At 31.7% G+C, this 23,326-nt stretch overlaps 1 protein-coding gene across 1 annotated transcript in view; it reads left to right on the forward strand.

Moving 5' to 3' along the window:
- The window catches only part of ROBO2 (roundabout guidance receptor 2), a 636,650-nt gene that overhangs the window by 423,524 nt on the left and 189,800 nt on the right, over positions 1–23,326 (forward strand). The window contains exons 6-7 of the mRNA XM_051990556.1: positions 15,207–15,334; positions 19,930–19,941. Of these exons, the coding sequence (XP_051846516.1) occupies positions 15,207–15,334; positions 19,930–19,941 (140 nt within the window). The remainder of the gene's footprint in view (positions 1–15,206; positions 15,335–19,929; positions 19,942–23,326) is intronic.

Consider the following 23,326-nt stretch of genomic DNA (forward strand, 5'->3'; position numbering starts at 1 on the left):
CTATAATTGAGGTTAAATGACTTATCCAGGGTCACACAGCTAGGAAGTGTTAAGTGTCTGAGACCACATTTGAACTCAGATCCTCCTGACTTCAAAGCTGGTGCTATATGCACTGTGCCACCTAAGTGCCCCTAGGTAAAACTGATTCTTGATTGTAATCCTAGATCCTTTTTCCTCCACAGTTTTCAATTCCAAGACCTCCAGTCCTTTAATGTACAAGATTGTAAACCATATCCTAATTGTAGCTCCACTCTATTTCAATTGTTTCTTCAAACTTGCAATATTTTCTTTTTGACTTGGGAATTTTGGAATTTGCCTATAATATTCCTGGGAGTTTTCATTTACTTCAGGAGGTGATCAGTAGATTCTTTTTTTTTTTTTTTTTTTTTTTTTAAATTTTTTATTTAATAATTACATTATATTTACACTCATTTCTGTTCCGATTTTTTTTTCCCCTCCCTCCCTCCACCCCCTCCCCTAGATGGCAAGCAGTCCTTTATATGTTGGATATGTTGCAGTATATCCTAGATACAATATATGTTTGCAGAACCGAACAGTTCTCTTGTTGCGTAGGGAGAATTGGATTCAGAAGGTATAAATAATCCGGGAAGAAAAACAAAAATGCAGATAGTTCACATTCGTTTCCCAGTGTTCTTTCTTTGGGTGTAGCTGCTTTTGTCCATCATTTATCAATTGAAACTCAGGTCTCTTTGTCAAAGAAATCCACTTCCATCAAAATATGTCCTCATACAATATCGTTGTCGAAGTGTATAATGATCTCCTGGTTCTGCTCATTTCACTTAGCATCAGTTCATGTAGGTCTCTCCAAGCCTCTCTGTATTCATCCTGCTGGTCATTTCTTACAGAACAATAATATTCCATAACATTCATATACCACAATTTACCCAGCCATTCTCCAATTGATGGGCATCCATTCATTTTCCAGTTTCTAGCCACTACAAACAGGGCTGCTACAAACATTTTGGCACATACAGGTCCCTTTCCCTTCTTTAGTATTTCTTTGGGATATAAGCCCAATAGAAACACTGCTGGATCAAAGGATATGCACATTTTGATAATTTTTTGGGCATAATTCCAGATTGCTCTCCAGAATGGTTGGATTCGTTCACAACTCCACCAACAATGCATTAGTGTCCCAGTTTTCCCGCATCCCCTCCAACATTCATCATTATTTTTTCCTGTCATCTTAGCCAATCTGACAGGTGTGTAGTGATATCTCAGAGTTGTCTTAATTTGCATTTCTCTGATCAATAATGATTTGGAACACTCTTTCATATGAGTGGTAATAGTTTCAATCTCATCCTCTGAAAATTGTCTGTTCATATCCTTTGACCATTTATCAATTGGAGAATGGCTTGATTTCTTATAAATTTGAGTCAGTTCTCTATATATTTTGGAAATGAGGCCTTTATCAGAACCTTTAACTGTGAAAATGTTTTCCCAGTTTGTTGCTTCCCTTCTAATCTTGTTTGCATTAGTTTTATTTGTACAAAGGCTTTTTAATTTGATGTAATCGAAATTTTCTATTCTGTGATCAGTAATGGTCTCTAGTTCATCTTTGGTCACAAATTTCTTTCTCCTCCACAAGTCTGAGAGATAAACTATTCTATGTTCCTCTAATTTATTTATAATCTCGTTCTTTATGCCTAGGTCATAGACCCATTTTGATCTTATCTTGGTATATGGTGTTAAGTGTGGGTCCATGCCTAATTTCTGCCATACTAATTTCCAATTATCCCAGCAGTTTTTATCAAATAATGAATTCTTTTCCCAGAAGTTAGGGGCTTTGGGTTTGTCAAACACTAGATTGCTATAATTGACTATTCTGTCTTGTGAGCCTAGCCTTTTCCACTGATCCACTAATCTATTTCTTAGCCAATACCAAATGGTTTTGGTGACTGCTGCTTTATAATATAATTTTAGATCAGGTACAGCTAGGCCACCTTCATTTGATTTTTTTTTCATTAGTTCCCTTGAGATTCTCGACTTTTTATTGTTCCATATGAATTTTGTTGTTATTTTTTCTAGATCAATAAAATATTTTCTTGGAAGTCTGATTGGTATAGCACTAAATAAATAGATTAGTTTAGGGAGTATTGTCATCTTTATTATGTTCGCTCGGCCAATCCAAGAGCACTTAATATTTTTCCAATTATTTAAGTCTGACTTTATTTGTGTGGAGACTTTTTTATAATTTTGCTCATATAATTCCTGACTTTCCTTTGGTAGATAGATTCCCAAATATTTTATGGTATCAACAGTTATTCTGAATGGAATTTCTCTTTGTATCTCTTGCTGTTGGGTTTTGTTGGTGATGTATAAAAATGCTGAGGATTTATGGGGATTTATTTTGTAGCCAGCTACTTTGCTAAAATTATGAATTATTTCCAATAGCTTTTTGGTAGAATCTCTGGGGTTCTCTAGGTATACCATCATATCATCTGCAAAGAGTGATAGTTTGGTTTCCTCATTGCCTACTCTAATTCCTTTTATATCTTTCTCGACTCTTATTGCCGAGGCTAGTGTTTCTAATACGATATTAAATAATAATGGTGATAGTGGGCAACCTTGCTTCACTCCAGATCTTACTGGGAAAGGTTCCAGTTTTTCCCCATTGCATATGATGCTTACTGATGGTTTTAAATATATGCTCCTGACTATTTTAAGGAAAAGTCCATTTATTCCTATGCTCTCAAGTGTTTTTATTAGGAATGGATGTTGGATTTTATCAAATGCTTTTTCTGCATCTATTGAGATGATCATGTGGTTTTTGTTTGTTTGGTTATTGATATAGTCAATTATGCTAATAGTTTTCCTAATATTGAACCAGCCCTGCATTCCTGGTATAAATCCTACTTGGTCATAGTGTATTATCCTGGTGACAATTTTCTGTAATCTTTTTGCTAATATTTTATTTAAGATTTTAGCATCAATATTCATTAGGGAGATTGGTCTATAATTTTCTTTCTCTGTTTTCAGCCTACCTGGTTTAGGTATCAGTACCATATCTGTGTCATAAAGGAGTTTGGTAGGACTCCTTCAATCCCTATTTTTTCAAATAGTTTATATAACATTGGAGTTAATTGTTCTTTAAATGTTTGGTAGAATTCACATGTAAATCCATCTGGTCCTGGGGATTTTTTCTTAGGGAGTTGATTGATAGTTTGTTCTATTTCTTTTTCTGAGATGGGACTGTTTAGGATATTTACTTCTTCCTCTGTTAGTTTGGGCAAGCTGTATTTTTGGAGGTATTTTTCTATTTCATTTAAGTTGTCGAATTTATTGGCATAAAGTTGGGCAAAGTAACTCCTAATTATTGCTCTAATTTCCTCTTCGTTAGTGGTGAGTTCTCCCTTTTCATTTTTAAGACTAACAATTTGATTTTCCTCTTTCCTTTTTTTAATCAGATTTACTAAGGGTTTGTCTATTTTGTTGGTTTTTTCATAGAACCAACTCTTAGTTTTATTAATCAATTCAATAGTTTTTTTACTTTCAATTTTATTGATCTCACCTTTTACTTTTAGAATTTCAAGTTTAGTGTTTGACTGGGGGTTTTTAATTTGTTCCTTTTCTAGCCTTTTTAATTGCAAACCCAATTCATTGACCTTCTCTTTCTCTATTTTATACAAATAGGCCTCTAGAGATATGAAATTTCCCCTTATTACCGCTTTGGCTGCATCCCATACATTTTGGTATGATGTCTCATTATTATCGTTTTCTTGGGTGAAGTTATTAATTATGTCTATGATTTGCTGTTTCACCCAATCATTCTTTAGTATGAGATTATTTAGTTTCCAATTATTTTTTGGTCTACTTCCCCCTGGTTTTTTGTTGAATGTAATTTTCATTGCATCGTGGTCTGAAAAGGATGCATTTACTATTTCTGCCTTACTGCATTTGAGTTTGAGGTTTTTATGCCCTAATATATGGTCAATTTTTGTATAGGTTCCATGAACTGCTGAAAAGAAAGTGTATTCCTTTCTGTCTCCATTACATTTTCTCCAGAGATCTATCATATCTAGCTTTTCTAGTATTCTGTTTACCTCTTTGACTTCTTTCTTATTTATTTTCTGGTTTGATTTATCTAATTCTGAGAGTGCAAGGTTAAGATCTCCCACTATTATAGTTTTAGTGTCTATTTCTTCTTGCAGCTCTCTTAGTTTCTCTTTTAAGAATTTAGATGCTACCCCACTTGGTGCATATATGTTTAATATAGATAGTGCTTCATTATCCATGCTACCCTTTAGCAAGATGTAGTGTCCTTCCTTATCTCTTTTAATTAGGTCAATTTTTGCTTTAGCTTGATCTGAGATCAGGATGGCTACCCCTGCTTTTTTGACTTCACCTGAAGCATAGTAAATTTTGCTCCAACCTTTTACCTTTAACCTGCATGTATCTCCCCGCTTCAGGTGTGTTTCCTGTAAACAACATATTGTAGGATTCTGGCTTTTAATCCATTCTGCTAACCGCTTCCTCTTTATGGGGGAGTTTACCCCGTTCACATTTATGGTTAGAATGACCAATTCTGTATTACTTGCCATCTTGTTAACCCCGATTTATGCTTTCCTCCCTTCTTTCCCCTTTCCCCCCTTCCAAGTATTAAGCTTGTGAGCACCCCTTGCTTCTCACAGCCCTCCCTTTTTAGTGTCCCTCCCCCCGCCTTAGAGTTCCTCCCCCTATCTTACCCCTTTCCCTCCCAGTTCCCGTATTCCCTTCCGCTTAGCTTATTCCTTCCCTTTCCACTTTTCCCTTCTCACTTTTCAATGAGATGGGAGAAGTTTCACCATAGATTGAATATGTCTTAAGATTTTTCACTTAAAGCCAATTCTGAAGGCAGTAAGATACCCACTATATTTATCCCCCTCCATTCTTTCTCTCAGATATAATAGGTTTCCTATGCCTCTTCATGTGATGTACTACCCCCACTTTACCCTTTTTCTGGTACAGTGTCCTTTCCACATCAATTTCTAGAACAAGGTATACATGTATTCTTTATACATCTATATAGTCAAAATATAGTTCCCAAGATTAATCTTTACCTTTTTAGATTTCTCTTGAGTTCTATATTTGTAGATCAAACTTTTTGTTAAGTTCTGGTTTTTTCATCAGAAATAGATGAAATTCGCTTACTTCGTTGAATGTCCATCTTCTTCCCTGGAAAAAGATGCTCATTCTCGCTGGGTAAGTTATTTTTGGTTGCATACCAAGTTCCTTAGCCTTTCGGAATATCATATTCCAGGCCCTTCGATCTTTTAATGTGGATGCTGCCAGATCCTGGGTGATCCTTATTGTGGCTCCTTGATACTTGAATTGGGTTTTTCTAGCCGCTTGCAATATTTTTTCTTTCATCTGAGGGTTCTGGCATTTGGCCACTATATTCCTTGGTGTTTTGATTTTAGGATCCCTTTCAGTGGGTGATCGATGAATCCTTTCAATGTTTATTTTTTCCTCTGTTCCTATGACTTCTGGGCAGTTCTCTTTGATAATTTCCTGGAAGACAATGTCCAGGCTCTTTTTTTCATCATGTTTTTCTGGGAGTCCAAGGATTCTCAGATTGTCTCTCCTGGATCTGTTTTCCAGGTCTGTTGTCTTCCCCAGAAGGTATTTCACATTTTTCTCCATTGTTTGATTTTTTTGGATTTGCTTGACTGATTCTTCTTGTCTCCTCGAGTCATTCAATTCCACTTGTTCAATTCTGATTTTCAGTGAAGTATTCTCTTCACTCACTTTTTTAAAATCTTTCTCTAATTGTCCAATTGAGTTCTTTTGTTCTGTGGAATTTTTTTCCATTTCGCCAATTTTGTTTTTTAGAGAGCTGTTTTCTGTTTCCAGTTCACTAATCCTATTTTTCAAGGATTTTACTTCTTTATCCACTCTCTCTTTAACTGACTTCTCCAGGCTCTTTTCCCACTTTTCTTCTAGCTCCCTTGTGAGAGCCTTTTTAATCACTTCTATGAGGTTCATCTGTGCTGAGGAACAGACGCTCTCCTCCTTTGGGGAATCACCTGGGGACTGTCTGTTTTTAGTCTCCTCAGGATTTAGAGTCTGCTCTCTATCTGTATAGAAGCTGTCAAGGGTTAAAGTCCTCTTCAGCTTCTTGCTCATTCTGTCTATTAATCAGAGACAAACTAGCAAAGAAAAACAGAAAAAACTGGAGTCTTTCTTTGGGGGGGGGCTGGGTGTATTATCGAGCTTCCTCTACAGACTGCAGGGGGCAGCAGTGAGGCACTAGCAGGACTGTGCTGCGCCTGCGCTCTGAGATCCCAGAGCGTGCTGAGTCACTGAGGGGGGGGAAGGGGGGGGCGGCCAGGTCCTGAGAGACTCCAGCTGTTTGCGGTTGTGTTCTTCAGCCCCAGTGTTTTTAGCTTCTCTGCTGGGCTGTTGACTTGCTGCAGGTTCCAAACCTGTAGCGAAGCTCTCCCCGCAGAGACGGCTACGATCACTCCCCACCCCCTCTCCAGTCTGCTCCCGTGCTCTCACTGCCGCTGCCCTCAGCCTGCGCCCGATCTAAAACCGCCCCAGCCCTCCAGTAAAGACAGACCTTTCTTGGCGGATCTCAAGGATGGCTTCTCTTGGTAACTATTTGTGGGTTTTTTTCAGTCAAGCATTGATTCAGAGGCTTGTAATGAAGTGGATAGTGAGAGAAAGCGCGGAGCTTATGCAACTGTGAGCCTCCTCTCCGCCATCTTAACCGGAAGTCCGATCAGTAGATTCTTTCGATTTCTAATTTACCTAGAATATCAAAGAAGTCTTGATTGATAATTGTTTCCAAGATGATGCAGGTTCTTTTTTGATCATAACTTTGAAGCAGAACAGTAATTTTAAAATTATTTCTCCTAGATCTATTTTTTAGTTCAGTTGTTTTTCCAATGAGATATTTCATAGTGTCTTCTACTGTTTCATTATTTTCATTTTATGTTATTGTTTCTTCAGCTTATGAAGTTATTAGTTTCATTTCTTCAATTTTAATTTTTAATGAATTATTTTCCTTATAAACTTTTGAACCTCCTTTTGCATTGGGCCAGTTCTACTCTTTTTTTTTTAAGAATCAGAAAGACCTGAATTTATTTATTTATCTATCTATCTATTTATTTATTTTTCAAAGAAATTATTATAGCTTTTTATTCACAAGTTATATGTGTGGATAATTTTACAGCATTGACAATTGCCAAACGTTTTGTTCCAATTTTTCTTCTCCTTCCCCCCACCCCCTCCCCCAGATGGCAGGATGACCAGTAGATGTTAAATATATTAAAGTATAAATTAGATACACAATAAGTATACATGACCAAACCATTATTTTGCTGTACAAAAAGAATCAGACTCTGAAGTATTGTACAAATAGCCTGTGAAAGAAATCCAAAATGCAGGCAGGCAAAAATATAGGAATGGGAATTCAATGTAATGGTTCTTAATCATCTCCTAGAGTTCTTTCGCTGGGTGTAGCTGGTTCAGTTCATTACTGCTCCATTGGAACTGATTTGGTTCTTCTCATTGCTGAAGATGGCCAGGCCCATCAGAACCTGATCATCATATAGTATTGTTGTTGAAGTATATAAGGATCTTCTGGCCCTGCTCATTTCACTCAGCATCAGTTCATGTAACTCTCTCCAGGCCTTTCTGAAATCATCCTGTTGGTCATTTCTTACCAAACAATAATATTCCATAATATTCATATGCCACAATTTATTCAGCCATTCTCCAATTCATGGACATTCATTCAGTTTCCAGTTTCTGGCCACTACAAAGAGGGCTGACACAAACATTCATGCACATACAGATCCCTTTCCCTTCCTTATGATCTCTTTGGGATATAAGCCCAGTAGTAACACTGCTGGATCAAAGAGTATGCACAGTTTGATAACTTTTTGACCATAGTTCCAAACTGCTCTCCAGAAGGGTTGGATATATTCACAATTCCACCAACAATGTATTAGTGTCCCTGTTTTCCCACATCCCCTCCAACATTCCACATTATCTTTCCCTGTCATTCTAGCCAGTCTAACAGGTATGTAGTGGTATCTCAGAGTTGTCTTAATTTGCATTTCTCTTATTAATAATGACTTGGAGTATCTTTTCATATGGCTAGAAATAGTTTCAATTTCTTCATCTGAGAATTGTCTGTTCATATCCTTTGACCATTTATCAATTGGAGAATGGCTTGATTTCTTATAAATTAGAGTCAATTCTCAATATATTTTGGAAATGAGGCCTTAATCAGGACTGTGAATTGTTAAAAATGTTTTCCCAGTTTGTCACTTCCCTTCTAATCTTGTCTGCATTAGTTTTGTTTGTACAAAACTTTTCAGTTTGATGTAATCAAAATTTTCTATTTTGTGATCAGTAATGATCTCTTTTTCTTCTTTGGTCATAAATTCCTTTTCCACAGGTCTGAGAGGTAAACTATCCTGTGTTCCTCTAATTTATTTATAATCTCATGCTTTATGCCTAGATCATGAACCCATTTTGACCTTATCTTGGTGCTAAGTGTGGGTCGATGCCTAGTTTCTGCCATACTAGTTTCCAATTTTCCCAGCAATTTTTGTCAAACAGTAAGTTCTTGTCCCAAAAATTGGGGTCACTTCTATTCTTAAAGAAGTTGTTTTCTTCAGTTGAGTTTTGTTGTTGTTTTTATTCTTTTGGCCAGTTCTGCTTTCTAAAGCATTCTTCTCCTTATTGGCATTTTATACTTCCTCTAGCATTTGTGCTAGTCCATTTCTTAAGGTGTTATTGACTTATCCAGGGTCACACAGCTAGGAAGTGTAAAGTGTCTGAGACCAGATTTGAACTCAGGTGCTCCTGACTTAAGGGCTGGTTATCTATCCACTTCACCACCTAACTGCCTCTTCAGTATAATTTAAGTCCTCTTTGCTAAACTATTGACTTGTTTTTCATGATTTTCTTGCCTCACTCTCATTTCTTTTCCCAATTTTTCTTTTGTCTCTCTTAAATTGATCTTCAAAATCCTTTTTGAGCTCTTCCATGGCCTAAGACCACAACATATTTTTCTTGTAAACTTTGGGTGTAGGAGCTTGGACTCTTTAAAAAATATCTTTTGAGTGTGTGTTTGATCTTCTTTGTTAGCAAAGTTGTTTTCTATGGGCAGAGTATTTTTTCTGTTGTTCACTCTTTCCCCCAACCTATTACTTGACTTTTAACTTTTTTGTTAAAGTAGGGCTCTGCTTCCATAATGGAGGATGCACTGTCCCGAGCTTGCAGGGTTTTGTGCAACAGTTTTCAGAAATACTTCTAGGGATCTGTAAATTTTCAGTTCTTCCAAAATGGTATGATTAAGGGGAAGTGTATTTAATACTCTCCTGGTGTGGGCTTAGGTATTTACAGTTATTTTAAATAAAATTTCTCTTTATATTTCTTGCTGCTGGACTTTATTGGTAAAATACAAAAATGCTGATGATTTATGTGGATTCATTTTGTATTCTGCAACTTTGCTAAAGTTGTGAATTCTTTATAGTTATTTTTTCATTGATTCTCTACGATTCTTTAGGTATCACTCTAGCAAAGAGTGATAATTTGGTTTCCTCATTACCTACTCTAACTCTTCTCTTATTGCCTAAACTAACATTTCTAATACAGTATTGAAAATTGGGAAACTTGTTTCACTCCTGATCTTTTTGTGATGATTCTAGTTTGACCCCATTACATATGATGCTTGTTGTTGCTTTTAAACAGATGCTACTAAAATTTTTGAGGAAAATTCCATTTATTCCTATACTCTCTAGTGTTTTTAATAGGAATGGGTGTTAGATTTTGTCAAATGCTTTTTTGTATCTATTGAGATAATCATACGTTTTTAGTATTGTTATTGATACAATCAATTTTACAAATAGTTTTCCTTATAATGAACTACTCTTAACTTCTTGGTATAAGCTCTTCTTGGTCATGGTGCATTATCCCTGGCATAACTTGCTACAATATTTTTGCTAATATTTATTTAAGATTTTTATATCAATATTCATTGGGGAAATTGGTCTATAATTTTCTTTCTCTGTTTTGAATCTACCTGGTTTAGGTATCAGCACCATATCTTTGTCATAAAAGAAATTTGGCAGGAGTTCTTCTTTTCTTATTTTTCCAAATAGTTTGCACAGTATTGGGATTAATTAGTTTTTAAATGTTTGGTAGAATTCACATGTAAATCCATCTGGTTCTGGATTTTTTTCTTATAAAGTAGTTGAGTAATAGCTTGTTCAATTTATTTTTTGAAAATGGAACTATTTAAGTAATTTATTTCCTCTTCTTTTATGTGGGCAATCTATACTGTTGTAAATATTTATCCATTTCACTTTGATTATTAGCTTAATGAACTTGTAGTCGGGCAAAATAGCTCTGAGTTATTGCTCTAAGTTCCTCTTCATTTGTGGAAAAGGTTCTCCCTTTTCATTTTTGATACTAACATTTTGATTGACTTCTTTCCTTTTTCTAATCAAATTGACTAAAGGTTTATCTAATTTTTTTTTTTTTTTTTTTTTTGCTGAAGCAATTGAAGTTAAGTGACTTGCCCAGGGTCACACAGCTAGGAAATGTTAAGTAGTTGAGTCCAGATTTTAACTCAGATCCTCCTGACTTCAGGGTTGGTGCTCTATCCATTGCTCCACCTAGCTGTCCCAAGGTTTATCTATTTTGTTGGGTAAAACATAAAATCAACACTTAATTTTGTTTATTAGTTCAATGATTTTCTTACTTTCAATTTTGTTAATCTCCCATTTTATTTCAGAATCTCAAATTTGATATTTAATTGGGGGGTTTAATGTGTTCTTTTACTAGCTTTTTTTAGTGGCATGGCTAATTCATTGCTCACTTTCTGTATTTTATGTAAGTAACCATCTAGAGATATAAAACTAAGAAGTGTTTGGCTGTATCCCATAAATTTTGGTATGTTTTTATTATTATTCATTATTATCATTCACTTGGATGAAATTATAGATTATATCTATGATTGGTTGTTTCACTCACTCATTATTTAGGGTCAGATTATTTTGTTTCCAATTAATTTTTGGTCTATTTTCCATGGCTCTTTATTATATATGATTTTTATTGTATCATGATCTGAAAAAGGTGCATTTATTATTTCTGTCTTTCTTCACTTGAGTTTGAGGTTTTATGCTCTAACACACAGTCAGTTTTTGTGTAGGTTCAATGAAATGCCAAGAAAAAAATTTCTGCCTCCATTCAGTTTTCTCTATTGATAGATCTATAGATAGATCTATAAAAATCTATCATACTTAACTTTTCTAAAATTCTATTTACCTCATTGACTTTGTTCTTGTTTATTTTGTGGTTCGATTTATCTAGTTCTGAGAGAGCAAGATTGAGATAGTCAACTAGTATAGTTTTGCTATGGATTTCTTCTTGCAGCTCTATTAACTTCTCTAGGAATTTGGATGCTATATCTCTTGATCCATGTATGTTTAGTATTGCTATTTCTTCATTATCTATAGTACTCTTTAGCAAGATATAGTTTCCTTCCTTATCTCTTTTAATTGCATTCTATTTTTGCTTTTGCTTGATATGAGATCAGGATCACTATACCTGCTTTTTTTTTTTTTTTTTTTTTTTTTTTTTTTTTTACTTCACTTGAAGCATAATAGATTTTGCTCTAGCCTTTTAGATATACCCTGTATGTATCACTCTGCTTTAAATGTGTTTCTTGTAAACAACATATTGTAGCATTCTGGCTTTTTATCTAGTCTGCTATCCACTTTTATTTTATGTGAGTGTTCATCCCATTCACATTTACAGTTAAAATGACTAATTCTGTATTTTTCACCATCTTCTTTACCCCAAGTTATGTTTTCACTTTCCTTTTCTCTTTTCCTTCCTCGCAAGTATTTTGTTTCTGGCTATCTCTTTTTATACCTTTCCCATACAACTTCTGTTTTCTCTCCTTCTTTCCTTTTCCCCTTTCTCTTCCCACTTCCCAACAAAGTGAGACAGATTTCTCTGTGGAGCCAAATATGTCTATTTTTCTCTTTTTGAGACAACTCTGATGAGAGTAATATTCATACAATGTTCATTCTCCTCCCCTTTCCCCCTCAACTATAAAAGGTTTTCTTTGCCTCATCATGAGATGTAATTTCCCTCACTTTACCTCCATTTTCTTCTTTTTCCAGTACAATCCCCTTTCCATACAATCCCTTTTCCATCTCTAATTTCTTTTTTTATATTATCACAATAAAATCAAATTATACTTACACTCTCTAAGTATACCCATAACAGAGACAATTCTCAAAAGTGCTTTCATTTTTACTTTTTTATGTTTCTCTTGATTTCTTTCTTTGGAGATCAGATTTTTTGTTCTGCTCTGGTCTTTTCATCAGAAATAAATGAAATCCACCTATATCTTTGAATCCATCCTTTTCCCTGAATGATACTGCTCAATTGTTGATTCTTGGATACAATCCAAGTTCCTTTGCTTTTCAGAATATCATATTCCAGTCTCTTCAGTCCTTTGAGGTGGAAGCTGCTAGATTCAGGGTAATCCTGATTGTGATTCCTTGATATTTGAATTTTTTTCTGTTTGTTTGCAATATTTTTCCCTTGATCTGTGGATTTTGAAATTTAGCTACATTATTCCTTGGACTTTTAATTTTTGGGTCTCATTAAGGAGGTGATTGGTGAATTATTTCAATGATTATTTTACCTTCTGGTTCTAGGACATCAGGGAAGTTTTCCATGATCATTTCCTGAAAAACAATGGTTAGACTTTTTTTTTTCGATCATGGTTTTCAGGAAGTCCAACAATGCTTAAATAGTCTCTCCTAGATCTATTTTTCAGGTCAGTTGTTTTTACAAGGAGACATTTTACATTTTCTTATTTTTTTTTCATTTTTTTGGTTTTGTTTGACTGATTTTTGATATCTGATTGAGTCATTCATTTCCATTTGTTCACTTCTAATTTTTAATGAATCATTTTCTTCATTTAGCTTTTTTATCCTCTTTTACAGTTGGACAATTGAACTTTTAAATGAGATTCTTTATTCATTGGATTTTTTTTCCATTTCACAAATTCTGTTTTTAAATGAGTTGGTTTCTTTTTCAAATCTATTTTGTAAGGGATTTCCCATTTCACTAAATCTGTTTTTTAAGTTTTCTTCAGATAATTTCTGTACTTTCTTTTCCAAATTCTTTTGCAAAGTTTTCATTTTGTGTGTGTGAGTGTATGTGTATTTATGAACTCTAGAAGCTGGGAAATACTACAAAATCTTACTTTTTTTGGTCATTGATTTTCTTTATTTTTCATTTTTTAAAAATTTTTGAAATACATGCAAAGATATTTTTTATTATTCACCCTTGCAAACCTTTGTGTTCCAGATTTTTCTCCCCCTCTACCCATTTTCTCTCTGATAGACAGCAAGTAATCCAACATAGGTTAAACATGTACAATTCTAAACATATTTCCACATTTATCATGCTGCACAATGAAAAAAAATGAGAAAACAAAAACATATAAGCAAAGAACAACAAAAGGTGAAAATATGTTGTGATTCACATTTAGTCCCTAAAGTTCTCTTTCTAGATGTAGTTGGCTCTCTCCATCACAAGTCAATTGGAACTGGCCTGAATGAATCCACTTCATTGTTGAAAAGAGCTGAGTCCATTCACAATTGATCACCACATGATTTTTGTTGCCACATGATGTTGATTTTGTTGTACAATGTTCTCTTAGTTCTACTCACTTCATTTAACATCAGTTCATATAAATCTCTCCAGACCTTTCTGAAATCATCCTAATGATTGTTTCTCATAGAACATTAGTATTCCATTACATTCCCAAGGTTTTTGCACATGTGGGTTATTTTCCCTTTTTATGATCTTATTGAGATACATAGATCAAAGGATATTCACAATTTAATAGTGCTTTGAGCATAGTTCAAAATTACTCTCCATAATGGTTGATTCAGTTCACTACTCCAACAACAATATATTAGTGTTCCACTTTCCCCCCATCCCCTCCTACATTTATCATTATTTTTTCTTGTCATCTTAGCCAACTTGAGATGTGAAGTGCTACCTCAGGTTTCTCTTAATTTTCACTTTCCTATTCAATAGTAGTTTAGAGCATTTTATATGACTAGTAATGGTTTTAATTTCTTTATCTGAAAATTGCCTATTCATATCCTTTAAGTATTTTTCAATTTATTCTTATAAATTCGAGTCAATTATATATTTTAGAAATTCAGACTTTATGAGCATCCTTAAATACAAAATTTTCCCCCAATTTTCTGCTTCCTTCTACTCGTAGTAGCATTAGTTTTACTTGTACAAAATCTTTTTAATTTAATGGAATCAAAATTATCCTTTTTACATTTCATAATTTTTTTTCTTTCTTCTTTGGCCAAAATTCCTTTTTTTCCATAGATCTGAGAGAAAAACTATTCCTTGTTCTCCCAATTTGCTGATGGTATCACCATTTATGTCTAAATCATGAACTCAATTCAACATTATTTTGGTATAGTGGATTAGGTGTTGGTCATTAACAAGTTTCTACCATACTGTTTTCCAATTTTCCTGTGCTGTTTATTTTTTAGATTTTTGGAAGAGATAAATGTAAATAGTGTATATTAAACTTAAAGATTACATTCTTTTTCTTTTACAAAGAACTGTCAATATTTATCAGCATATATACACATATATACATCATATGTATGCATTACATTATATTTAAAACACTATATTAAATAATATTAACGTACTTAAATGTATGATGATATCAATAGCTTAAAAGGATGTTAATTTATTTTGACATGTGTATTATTTCTATATACCACTTATCCTTATATATGAACATATGGTCTCCCCCATTTGGATTGTGAAACTTATTCAAATCAGATAATTTTTTTTTTTAAGTTTCTTCTTTATATTATAAATGATAAGTACCTTTCACACAGCCAGAATTAACTAAATGTGTCATGATTTATTAATTCATTTATAATGTTTTAATATGACATATATGTACCAAAACTAATTATATTTCTGTAAATATTTTTAACTACTGCATGACACAATGAAAATTCCATGACAATAACTAAGTGGTATCATCTAACTTTACATAATTAATCATTCAAAAATATATACTAGGTATAGTCTTGTTATACTATCCAAATGAGAAACTTTTGTGTCTTCAAACAGTTTCTAAATCACATACAATTATTATTCTGACTTAGAATCGACATCAAAGATGATTACACATTGAGGATTAAAAAGGCTATGAGTTCAGATGAGGGAACCTATATGTGTGTTGCTGAGAATCGGGTTGGAAGAGTGGAAGCATCTGCTACTCTCACTGTTAGAGGTAAGTGATTCAGGATTAAAAAAAAATAATCAGAACATTAATGAATAAATAATTTAGTAAATTTTAATATTATATAACTTTGTTATTATATGTATAAATTTGCTCCTTGACTTTTTGCTCATTTGATTAGAGTTAATTGTTCTAATGTTATTTTTCATTGAGATTCATTTAAAAAAGAATTCTTAGGTTTAGTTTATTTTTTTAATTTAAAAGAACATTCCTTCAAACTTTTTAGAGACATTTATTCTCATTTAATGTGTAACCTAATTTTGTTTAAAATAAAAATATTCAAAGTTAATAGGATATTCCACTAACTACTACTAATGCCAGTATTTCAACTAATTGCCATGATTCTTTCTAGTCTAGCACTTAGCATTGCTATTTTTTGTCATGGATCAATAGTTATGAAAATTTTTGCTTTTCTATTAATTTTACTAATTCATTGTAATTAATTTTGCTTCCCTCTTAATTAACTGTGTGTGAATTTGCACTATCATAAAAATTTTAATGATGAAAATCATGAATTTTTGCTATCATAGAATATATATATGTGTGTGTGTCAGTGAAAATACTTATGAAAGAGAGAAAACATTAACATAATGCTTGACCTTAAACTGTATTAGAATCACTTAACTGTCCCCTAGGTATACCCATTTGGTCCACATGGGAAAATATAAATATTTCAAGGCACCAAGTAAGTGTCATTTATACAGTTACAATAGATGCATTCACTTTCATATAATTTCACACAAAATTGCAAATATATTTCTATCTCCCAATCATTCTTTGAATTGGTGTCTTTTCCATTTATATTATTTCTTTTATATAAAAGAGTCATTTGAAAGGGAATGGATATTGCTTCATTGTTCAAACCTATGTTGTACTTCTTTCCCATCCACTAAATCAACAATCATAGTTGTATGAACACTTGCTTCTTTCTTGTGCATATTTGTAAGCTCAAAGCCCTCAAGAAAGTTAAAGTGAATATGGAGGTATCTCTTTTTTACAAGGTTTATAATAGTATATTCAGTACTAATACTCTGGATTTTTCAACGAATTGAAATGTGTTGTTTCTGTCTTTTTCTCTAAAACACATATAAGATCTTCTCTTCCTCTTTTAAAATATATTAAATAATATCATGCCATATTAGTCAATACTATTTTTATCCGTCCAATTATTTTCATCGCTTAGCACATTATAAATGCATTTTAATAAAATGATATTTTTCTTGGAGATATATTTATTTTGTGGGAACCTGATTGTTAAAAATAATTGAAGAGGTACATCCTTCATGCCAGTGCTTTTCTTTTGCCATACAAATAAAATAGGTATCAGAATTTCTGAGCTAGAAGACACCCTTTAGAAGTGATATAGTAACAAAATTTCCCTTCAAACATGAGGAAATTAATATCCTTGAAGTAAAGTAACTCTCATAAGGTTACATGACAGATAAAAGACTAGAATTTAGGCCTTCTGACTCTGAGTATTCCTAATATGTCCCATACTTTTTTTCTTTAAAATATCTAGTCAATGTTTACTGCTCTGGTCTGAAGATTATTTTTCTTTTTCTAGTCAGTCATAAATCAATATTCAAAAGCTTTGACAATACAATATGAATGTCATAATTGAACACAAAGTAATTTTTTCTTCTTTAAATTACTAAATAACAGAAAGATGAGTAATTTCCTATTTGGAAAATATTTGCCAATGAAATAAATATCAAGAAAATATGATCCATTTATTTCCTTAAATAAATGTTTAATACATAAACTGCTTGTGATGGAGCTCTGGAGCCAAATTGCATCTAATCACTTTTTATTTTTCATTGGAAAATTTTAGAATTAGTACTATCTTTTACAAAACATTTTTATTCATTTAGCTAAATTTTACCCTATACTATTAAACCATGAAAAAGGAGATTTTTATCTCTAGGGAAAAAAATCAAACTGTTTTGTTGTTATTTTGGTTGAAGTTTTTAATTAGCTCTCTAAAAATCTTTATCTCATCATTGTGAGTTTAATCTGAGTATAATGCTCATTCCCTTCCCCCTAGAATTCATTATTGACTGAGAGTTGCAAAATAGAAGTAAGACACTATTTTCCACAAATCTGTAGTTAAAACAGTGTTGATAACTACTCACATAAAGGGTATATTATTTTAAATGTGAAAAACAATATATTAAATATTAATAGTGTATTTTGATTGTTTTTGGTCTAACATTGAGAAAGATTAGCAAAGAAAAAAGTGTCATTATCATTGTTTCCCTTTTGATACACACAGTGCAATATTTGGTCTCTGTAGATTACAGAAATCAATTGACTGAGGAGGCCAATTTCTATCAATATTCACATATTTAATTCAGGAATGCCATACAATTTAATTAACTGATTTTTTAAAAAATGGCAATCAGCTACTTGTCTCTACAAAACAATGCAATGTAGCAAAGGTAAGTATTTTTTTTTTCATATAATCTATCTGCTAAAATATTATGATGAGGCTCATATTGGACAACATCACAAAGGTAGCTTAATATCCATAAGATAAGAATACCATTATTCTTTATGTGACTTTAAAAAAAATGAACATTTAACTAAAATTATTTATGCTTTTGCTCTTGCCAGAATTATAAACTTGCATTGTTTTAGGTTAGCATTACTCATGAGTCTCCTAGTTTTAATATTTTTATGAAATTGTAGTTTTCTTGGTATAGTTGCTTCTCTCTGACTTCAGTACACATAAATAATTTAATCAAAAATTTTATGTAGCAGTATATAAATGCAATTTGACTGAATTCCTCATTAATTCTATTGGATCCTTGGATCACAAATCAAGATTTAGAAGGGATAGCAGAGATCATCTAGTACAAACTCCTTATTTTGACATTTTGACTGAAGTCCTAAGAGATTAGGTCACTTGTACAAGGTCACAAAGGTAATAAGTATCACAAATGGGCTATGAATGCATATCCTCTGATTTCAGAGCCCATACATACTCTTTCCATTGGCTCATTCCTATATGTATATTATTTTCTCTAAAAATTAGTTTATTGCCTTAATCTACTAAAATCCTGTACTTTGAGAGCTTCCCTAAATTCAAGTGAAAAGAATTACTTTTATCTTTTTTAAGAGATTATTTTTTATTATTATTTTTTGCCTTCAAAGGGATAACATATTGGAATGCAAAGCATACAAGTGCTTATGAAGCACTAGAGTCACAAAAATGTTTAAAATTCACAGTGAAAGGATGTGAACTGACATTCATACTATACATTGGCAAAAAGATGGAGAAATCCCATTTCTAATTCTCACAACTTCATACTAGCTATTTATATCACAAGAGTAGTTATTTTAATTTGTTTTTAGGAATGAAAAGGTAAATAACAGAGTTTTAGGTGAGAACTGTCTTTTCTCCAAAATGTTTTCCTTTTTGTTAAAAATAACCAACCCACCATAGTCCATTGAATGAATTTATAAGTGTTTCAAAACACAGAACTTACACTTTGCTACTGGAATTGATGTTAATTATCCACAGTGAAAAATAGGGAACATAATCATGTGATTTTGAAATCTATACAATGCATGGGAAATGCTATCAAATTTTTATTTTGTATCAATATTTTTATTGTACATTTAGTGGATACCTAATATTATAAAAAGAAAAACCAAATAGAAACAAAATGCTCCCCAAGTTTTATTGTGGTAAAATCAATAGTACAGAGATAGTTTATTTTGGTCACATGTTGAGGTACATCAACATGGTATCATTAAGAGTATGCATTTTTCACACTTCAGAAAATAAATATACTTCCAAATTATAAATATTGCTAGGTACATGTTTTCTCTTTAGAAGAGAAAAATAATACAGTTGCATATTTTGTAATATTTGTCCAGAATTATAGCTATTGATTCATTGATCAGTCTAAATTTTACTTAAATCTTTTAAAACTTCTTGAGATTGAGATTCTCTTAATATTCTTTTTTTTTATGATAGTAGTATTCTAGCAATCATACTTCTTGCTGAAAAATATGAATCTTTCTTTTGCTGTAACTATCACAAAGTAAATTTTAACTAAATTGTAATTTGGAAGTTATTGAATTAAAATCTCTAAGGTTGCTTAAAACTATGATATTTTTTCATTAATTCTTTCAGTGAATAAAAAATTATGTGCTGTTATCAGCTAGTGAAAGTGGTGGCATAGGCTTTTTAAAAGTCCTTGCAACATGTTTGACTGGCTATATTTAAAATGCACTTGATTGGCAGTCTAATTTGAATAAATATTACCATAAGATACTATAATATTTTGTAGGACAGCATAGTCTCATTCTAAAGAGGTATTTACTGTGGTAATTAATCATGTCATATAAGTTTATCCAAAATATCTATCAATTTACTAAAACTGTTTCTAAGATAGCTCATGTATTTATTGTTTTTTTAAAGAAATAATCCAAAGATTTGATCACAATGAAATTTGTAAGTTTCAAATTCACTCTACTGTCCATTCTTAAATGTAACATTACTCATCATGCATTCTGACAATTTCCTTTTTTTTAAATTTCTTTTTTATGTTCTCACCACACCATTGTAATGTCTACAGCTCGCCCTGTTGGTAAGTAACCATCCTTCTATCCATTTAGCATGGCTTTATGCAGTGATATGCCATGCAAGCAATATTAGACTGAATGAACTATAATTGTTCACCCATATCATATTATATTTACATATTTAGTGAGAGTTTGGCCATCAAGAAACTTGAACTCTTTCATTATCTTATCATTTTGTATGAACTACATATAGCAACTTCTGCTATACAAGCAATTATTTGGTACCAAAATAAAGTGTGTGACTGAAATTTCTTAAAATAATACATAATAAATTTCCCTTTTTCTTCCATAGAGTATCTCTAAATCCCAATAATTGGTGTACCCTGTTCAGAGAATATTTATATTTGAGGTTTATGGAGGAATGCATTAGTTATCTGCCTCTATTAATTTTTAATTATTTTCAGTCACAGCTTTATTTTTTGATGGGGGAGGGATCATTTTTATTGATTTATGCTAACTGTCTGCATGCTTTGAAGTAAATGTATGTTAAATACTTTAGCAATCAAATTAACATCTTCATGCTATGGTACATAGTTACTTAATTGAAATAAGATGAGGCAGGACAGTTGGAACAACTATTACTTTTGACACAGAAAATTTATGTTTTGTGTTTTCTAAATATCTCATCAAACAAATTGCTTAAGCTATTTATAGCCAATGAGTTTATATTAGTAGATATTTCCTTGGTACTTTTAGTAACAATATGGAATCCTATTGGTTTAAATAATTAAACATACTTTATAAATATTTTATCATCCCTTATACATACTAATTAGCTAAAAAGTGTAGAGAACAATGTTAAGAAAATCATTTGATAATGTGATACCATTTATTTTACATTTTTTTTGCCCATTTAGATTCAATGTTTTGGAATGCTTATGGCCAATCTATTAAGTAGGTAAAATGGTAAAATTAAAAATAATAATACAAAGAAATGAATTTATTTAAGAATATAGATATTCCAGAGAGTTACATGCTAAATTACTGCTGCAATGAACAAAATGACTTACCAGTAACTGGCAAAACTTAATGCAGTTTTTAATGGTATTCACTTTTCTCCCAACCATATCTTAGAAATTGATGTAATATTTTTGAAATGAGTCTGCTTCTTTTCAAAATTATTCATATATAATGCTACAACATTTAGGTCAATAATTTTTATTTTCAGGATAATATCCATAAAATTTGATCTTTTGAATGTACATAATCAGAATTCTAAAATGTTAGATGTATAAACTACCCTGTTTATCTTCTACTTAACTTTCCTTATTTTGTAAGTAAAGAATCTTGATCCCTCTCCATTCTTAAGATGTAATGTATTAAATTCAGTTCATAGCTATTAAACACCTATTGTTGGCAAGATGAAAAATAATGCAATGTAATTCCTATGCTTTATGAATTTAAAATTTAACAAGATAAAAATTTTATCAGAATGATATAAGATAGAATGTAAACATTTATCTAAGGATATTTAAAGAGGGAGGAATAAGATTAAATCTAGGGAAATTAGAGAGGATTAAATCAAATAGCTAACATTTGCCTTGGATCTTAAAAGAAGAAAAGTTGTGATAGAATTTCTTTTAAATAATTGTTTTCACCTCCATCAGGAAATTCTTCCCAGATAAGAAAGTCTAAGGAAAGAATAGTGTCAAGTAATATAAATTAAGACAATATAAGACAGAATATGTCTCATATGAGAATATGGGACAGAAAATGTACTACTTTATTTTTATATTGTATATTAAAATACTTCCAAAAGGCATCAAAAGATCACTGAGCTAGAACAGCTCTTCAGTTTTTATCCCTTACCCAGTAAGCAATCTTTTTTCATATATCATTTTTTTATTTCTGCTATAAATTGGGGATTATTGTGAAATCCAGTTTTTAAATGAATAATAAAAATTGCAAAAAAGAAAAACTTTATAAACATCAGAATTTTCCTTTGGAACTGGGAACTTGTAAAATTAACATTAAATATTTAAGCATCTAACACATTTAAAAAACATTTCAATACAATATTTTGTACTTAGCTGTGTTTGCACTAGTTTAATGTAATAAATAGATTTTCTTATGTAAATACAATGAAAATGTAATTAATGTGCAAATATCTTAACACAATTGCACATGTATAGGAGATTTTCTTGGAAAGGAGGGATTGGAAGAATACACAAAAAGATAAGACTCAAAATCTTATAAAGTGAATGTTGAAAACATCTTTACATGTAATTGGAAAAATAAAATACTATTTATCTTCAAAATAAAATATAATTAAATAGGCCAACTTGTCTAAAGCAAGAGTAATGTTCTCAAGTACATACTTACAGTGTCTGTCAGACCTCATTATGAGAATGGCAATTTTCAAATAGTAAAAATTCTATTTTAAGTATAGTTCTCTATATAGCAGATGCTTTTTGCTGATAAATTATTATCATGCCACTTTGATTTATAATGTAACATAATTTCCTAAAACATAGACAAACTTTAGCAACAACGTCCATTACAGTTAAAACTTATAATAAATATATGTGTGCATAGTAAATTAGATAATCTGCTATATACTTAGGATTCACAATATGTATGACACTTCTAAATTCATTTTGATTTTTCAGTTCATTAAATCTGAAACTAATTCTTCAATTGCTAATTGACTGGGACTAAAGAGAAATACTTTGATATATTTTACTTCATTCTGAGAAATTCATGCATTTCAAAAACTTATATGACTTATGATGATGCAACAGAAAAATGAAAAATTTTCTTTATACTTCACACTTTATGTCTAAACCTTAAAATTGAATTGTAATAACAATGTGAAGACATTTCTATTGTGTGATCAAAGGACATATATTCAGATAATGAGATGTATGTTTTATATTTTCTTTCCTGCCCTGTATCAGCTTTTTCCATCATTGGCTGGTCTTTTTGTAGTTAAAATTGTTTCAAATCTTTTTAGCCCATCATTGTGAATACAATGATTTTACATATTGTATAATCAAGGATAAACCTCTTTTAGTGAAAACAATGTAGCTTTTTGTACTTAGTTGATTTTAGACTTATGAAATATAGAAATAGATTTTTAGAAAAGTGTATTTTACTCAAACAAAGGATTGTTGAATTTTTTGCAGGACTATAGTCAGTTTCTATGTTAGATATCAGTAAAAAAAAAGTTGAATTTTCAGTTGTATGATACAGCTACTTCTCACATTATACTTTTCTACTTACTAGATTCATTCTGATAATGTTATTAAGTCATAGCCGTTAAAAGCATTTGTAGAAACTTCAAAATTAAACCTAAAAATGAAAAAGCATCTTTCTTTAAAAACAGATTTAAAAGGATAATTTTCTTCATTTTACATGTAGAGTGGGTCATAGAAACCATGACAGAATGAG

This window comes from Antechinus flavipes, chromosome 3 (genome assembly GCF_016432865.1).
Source record: "Antechinus flavipes isolate AdamAnt ecotype Samford, QLD, Australia chromosome 3, AdamAnt_v2, whole genome shotgun sequence".
Classification (NCBI taxonomy): domain Eukaryota; kingdom Metazoa; phylum Chordata; class Mammalia; order Dasyuromorphia; family Dasyuridae; genus Antechinus; species Antechinus flavipes.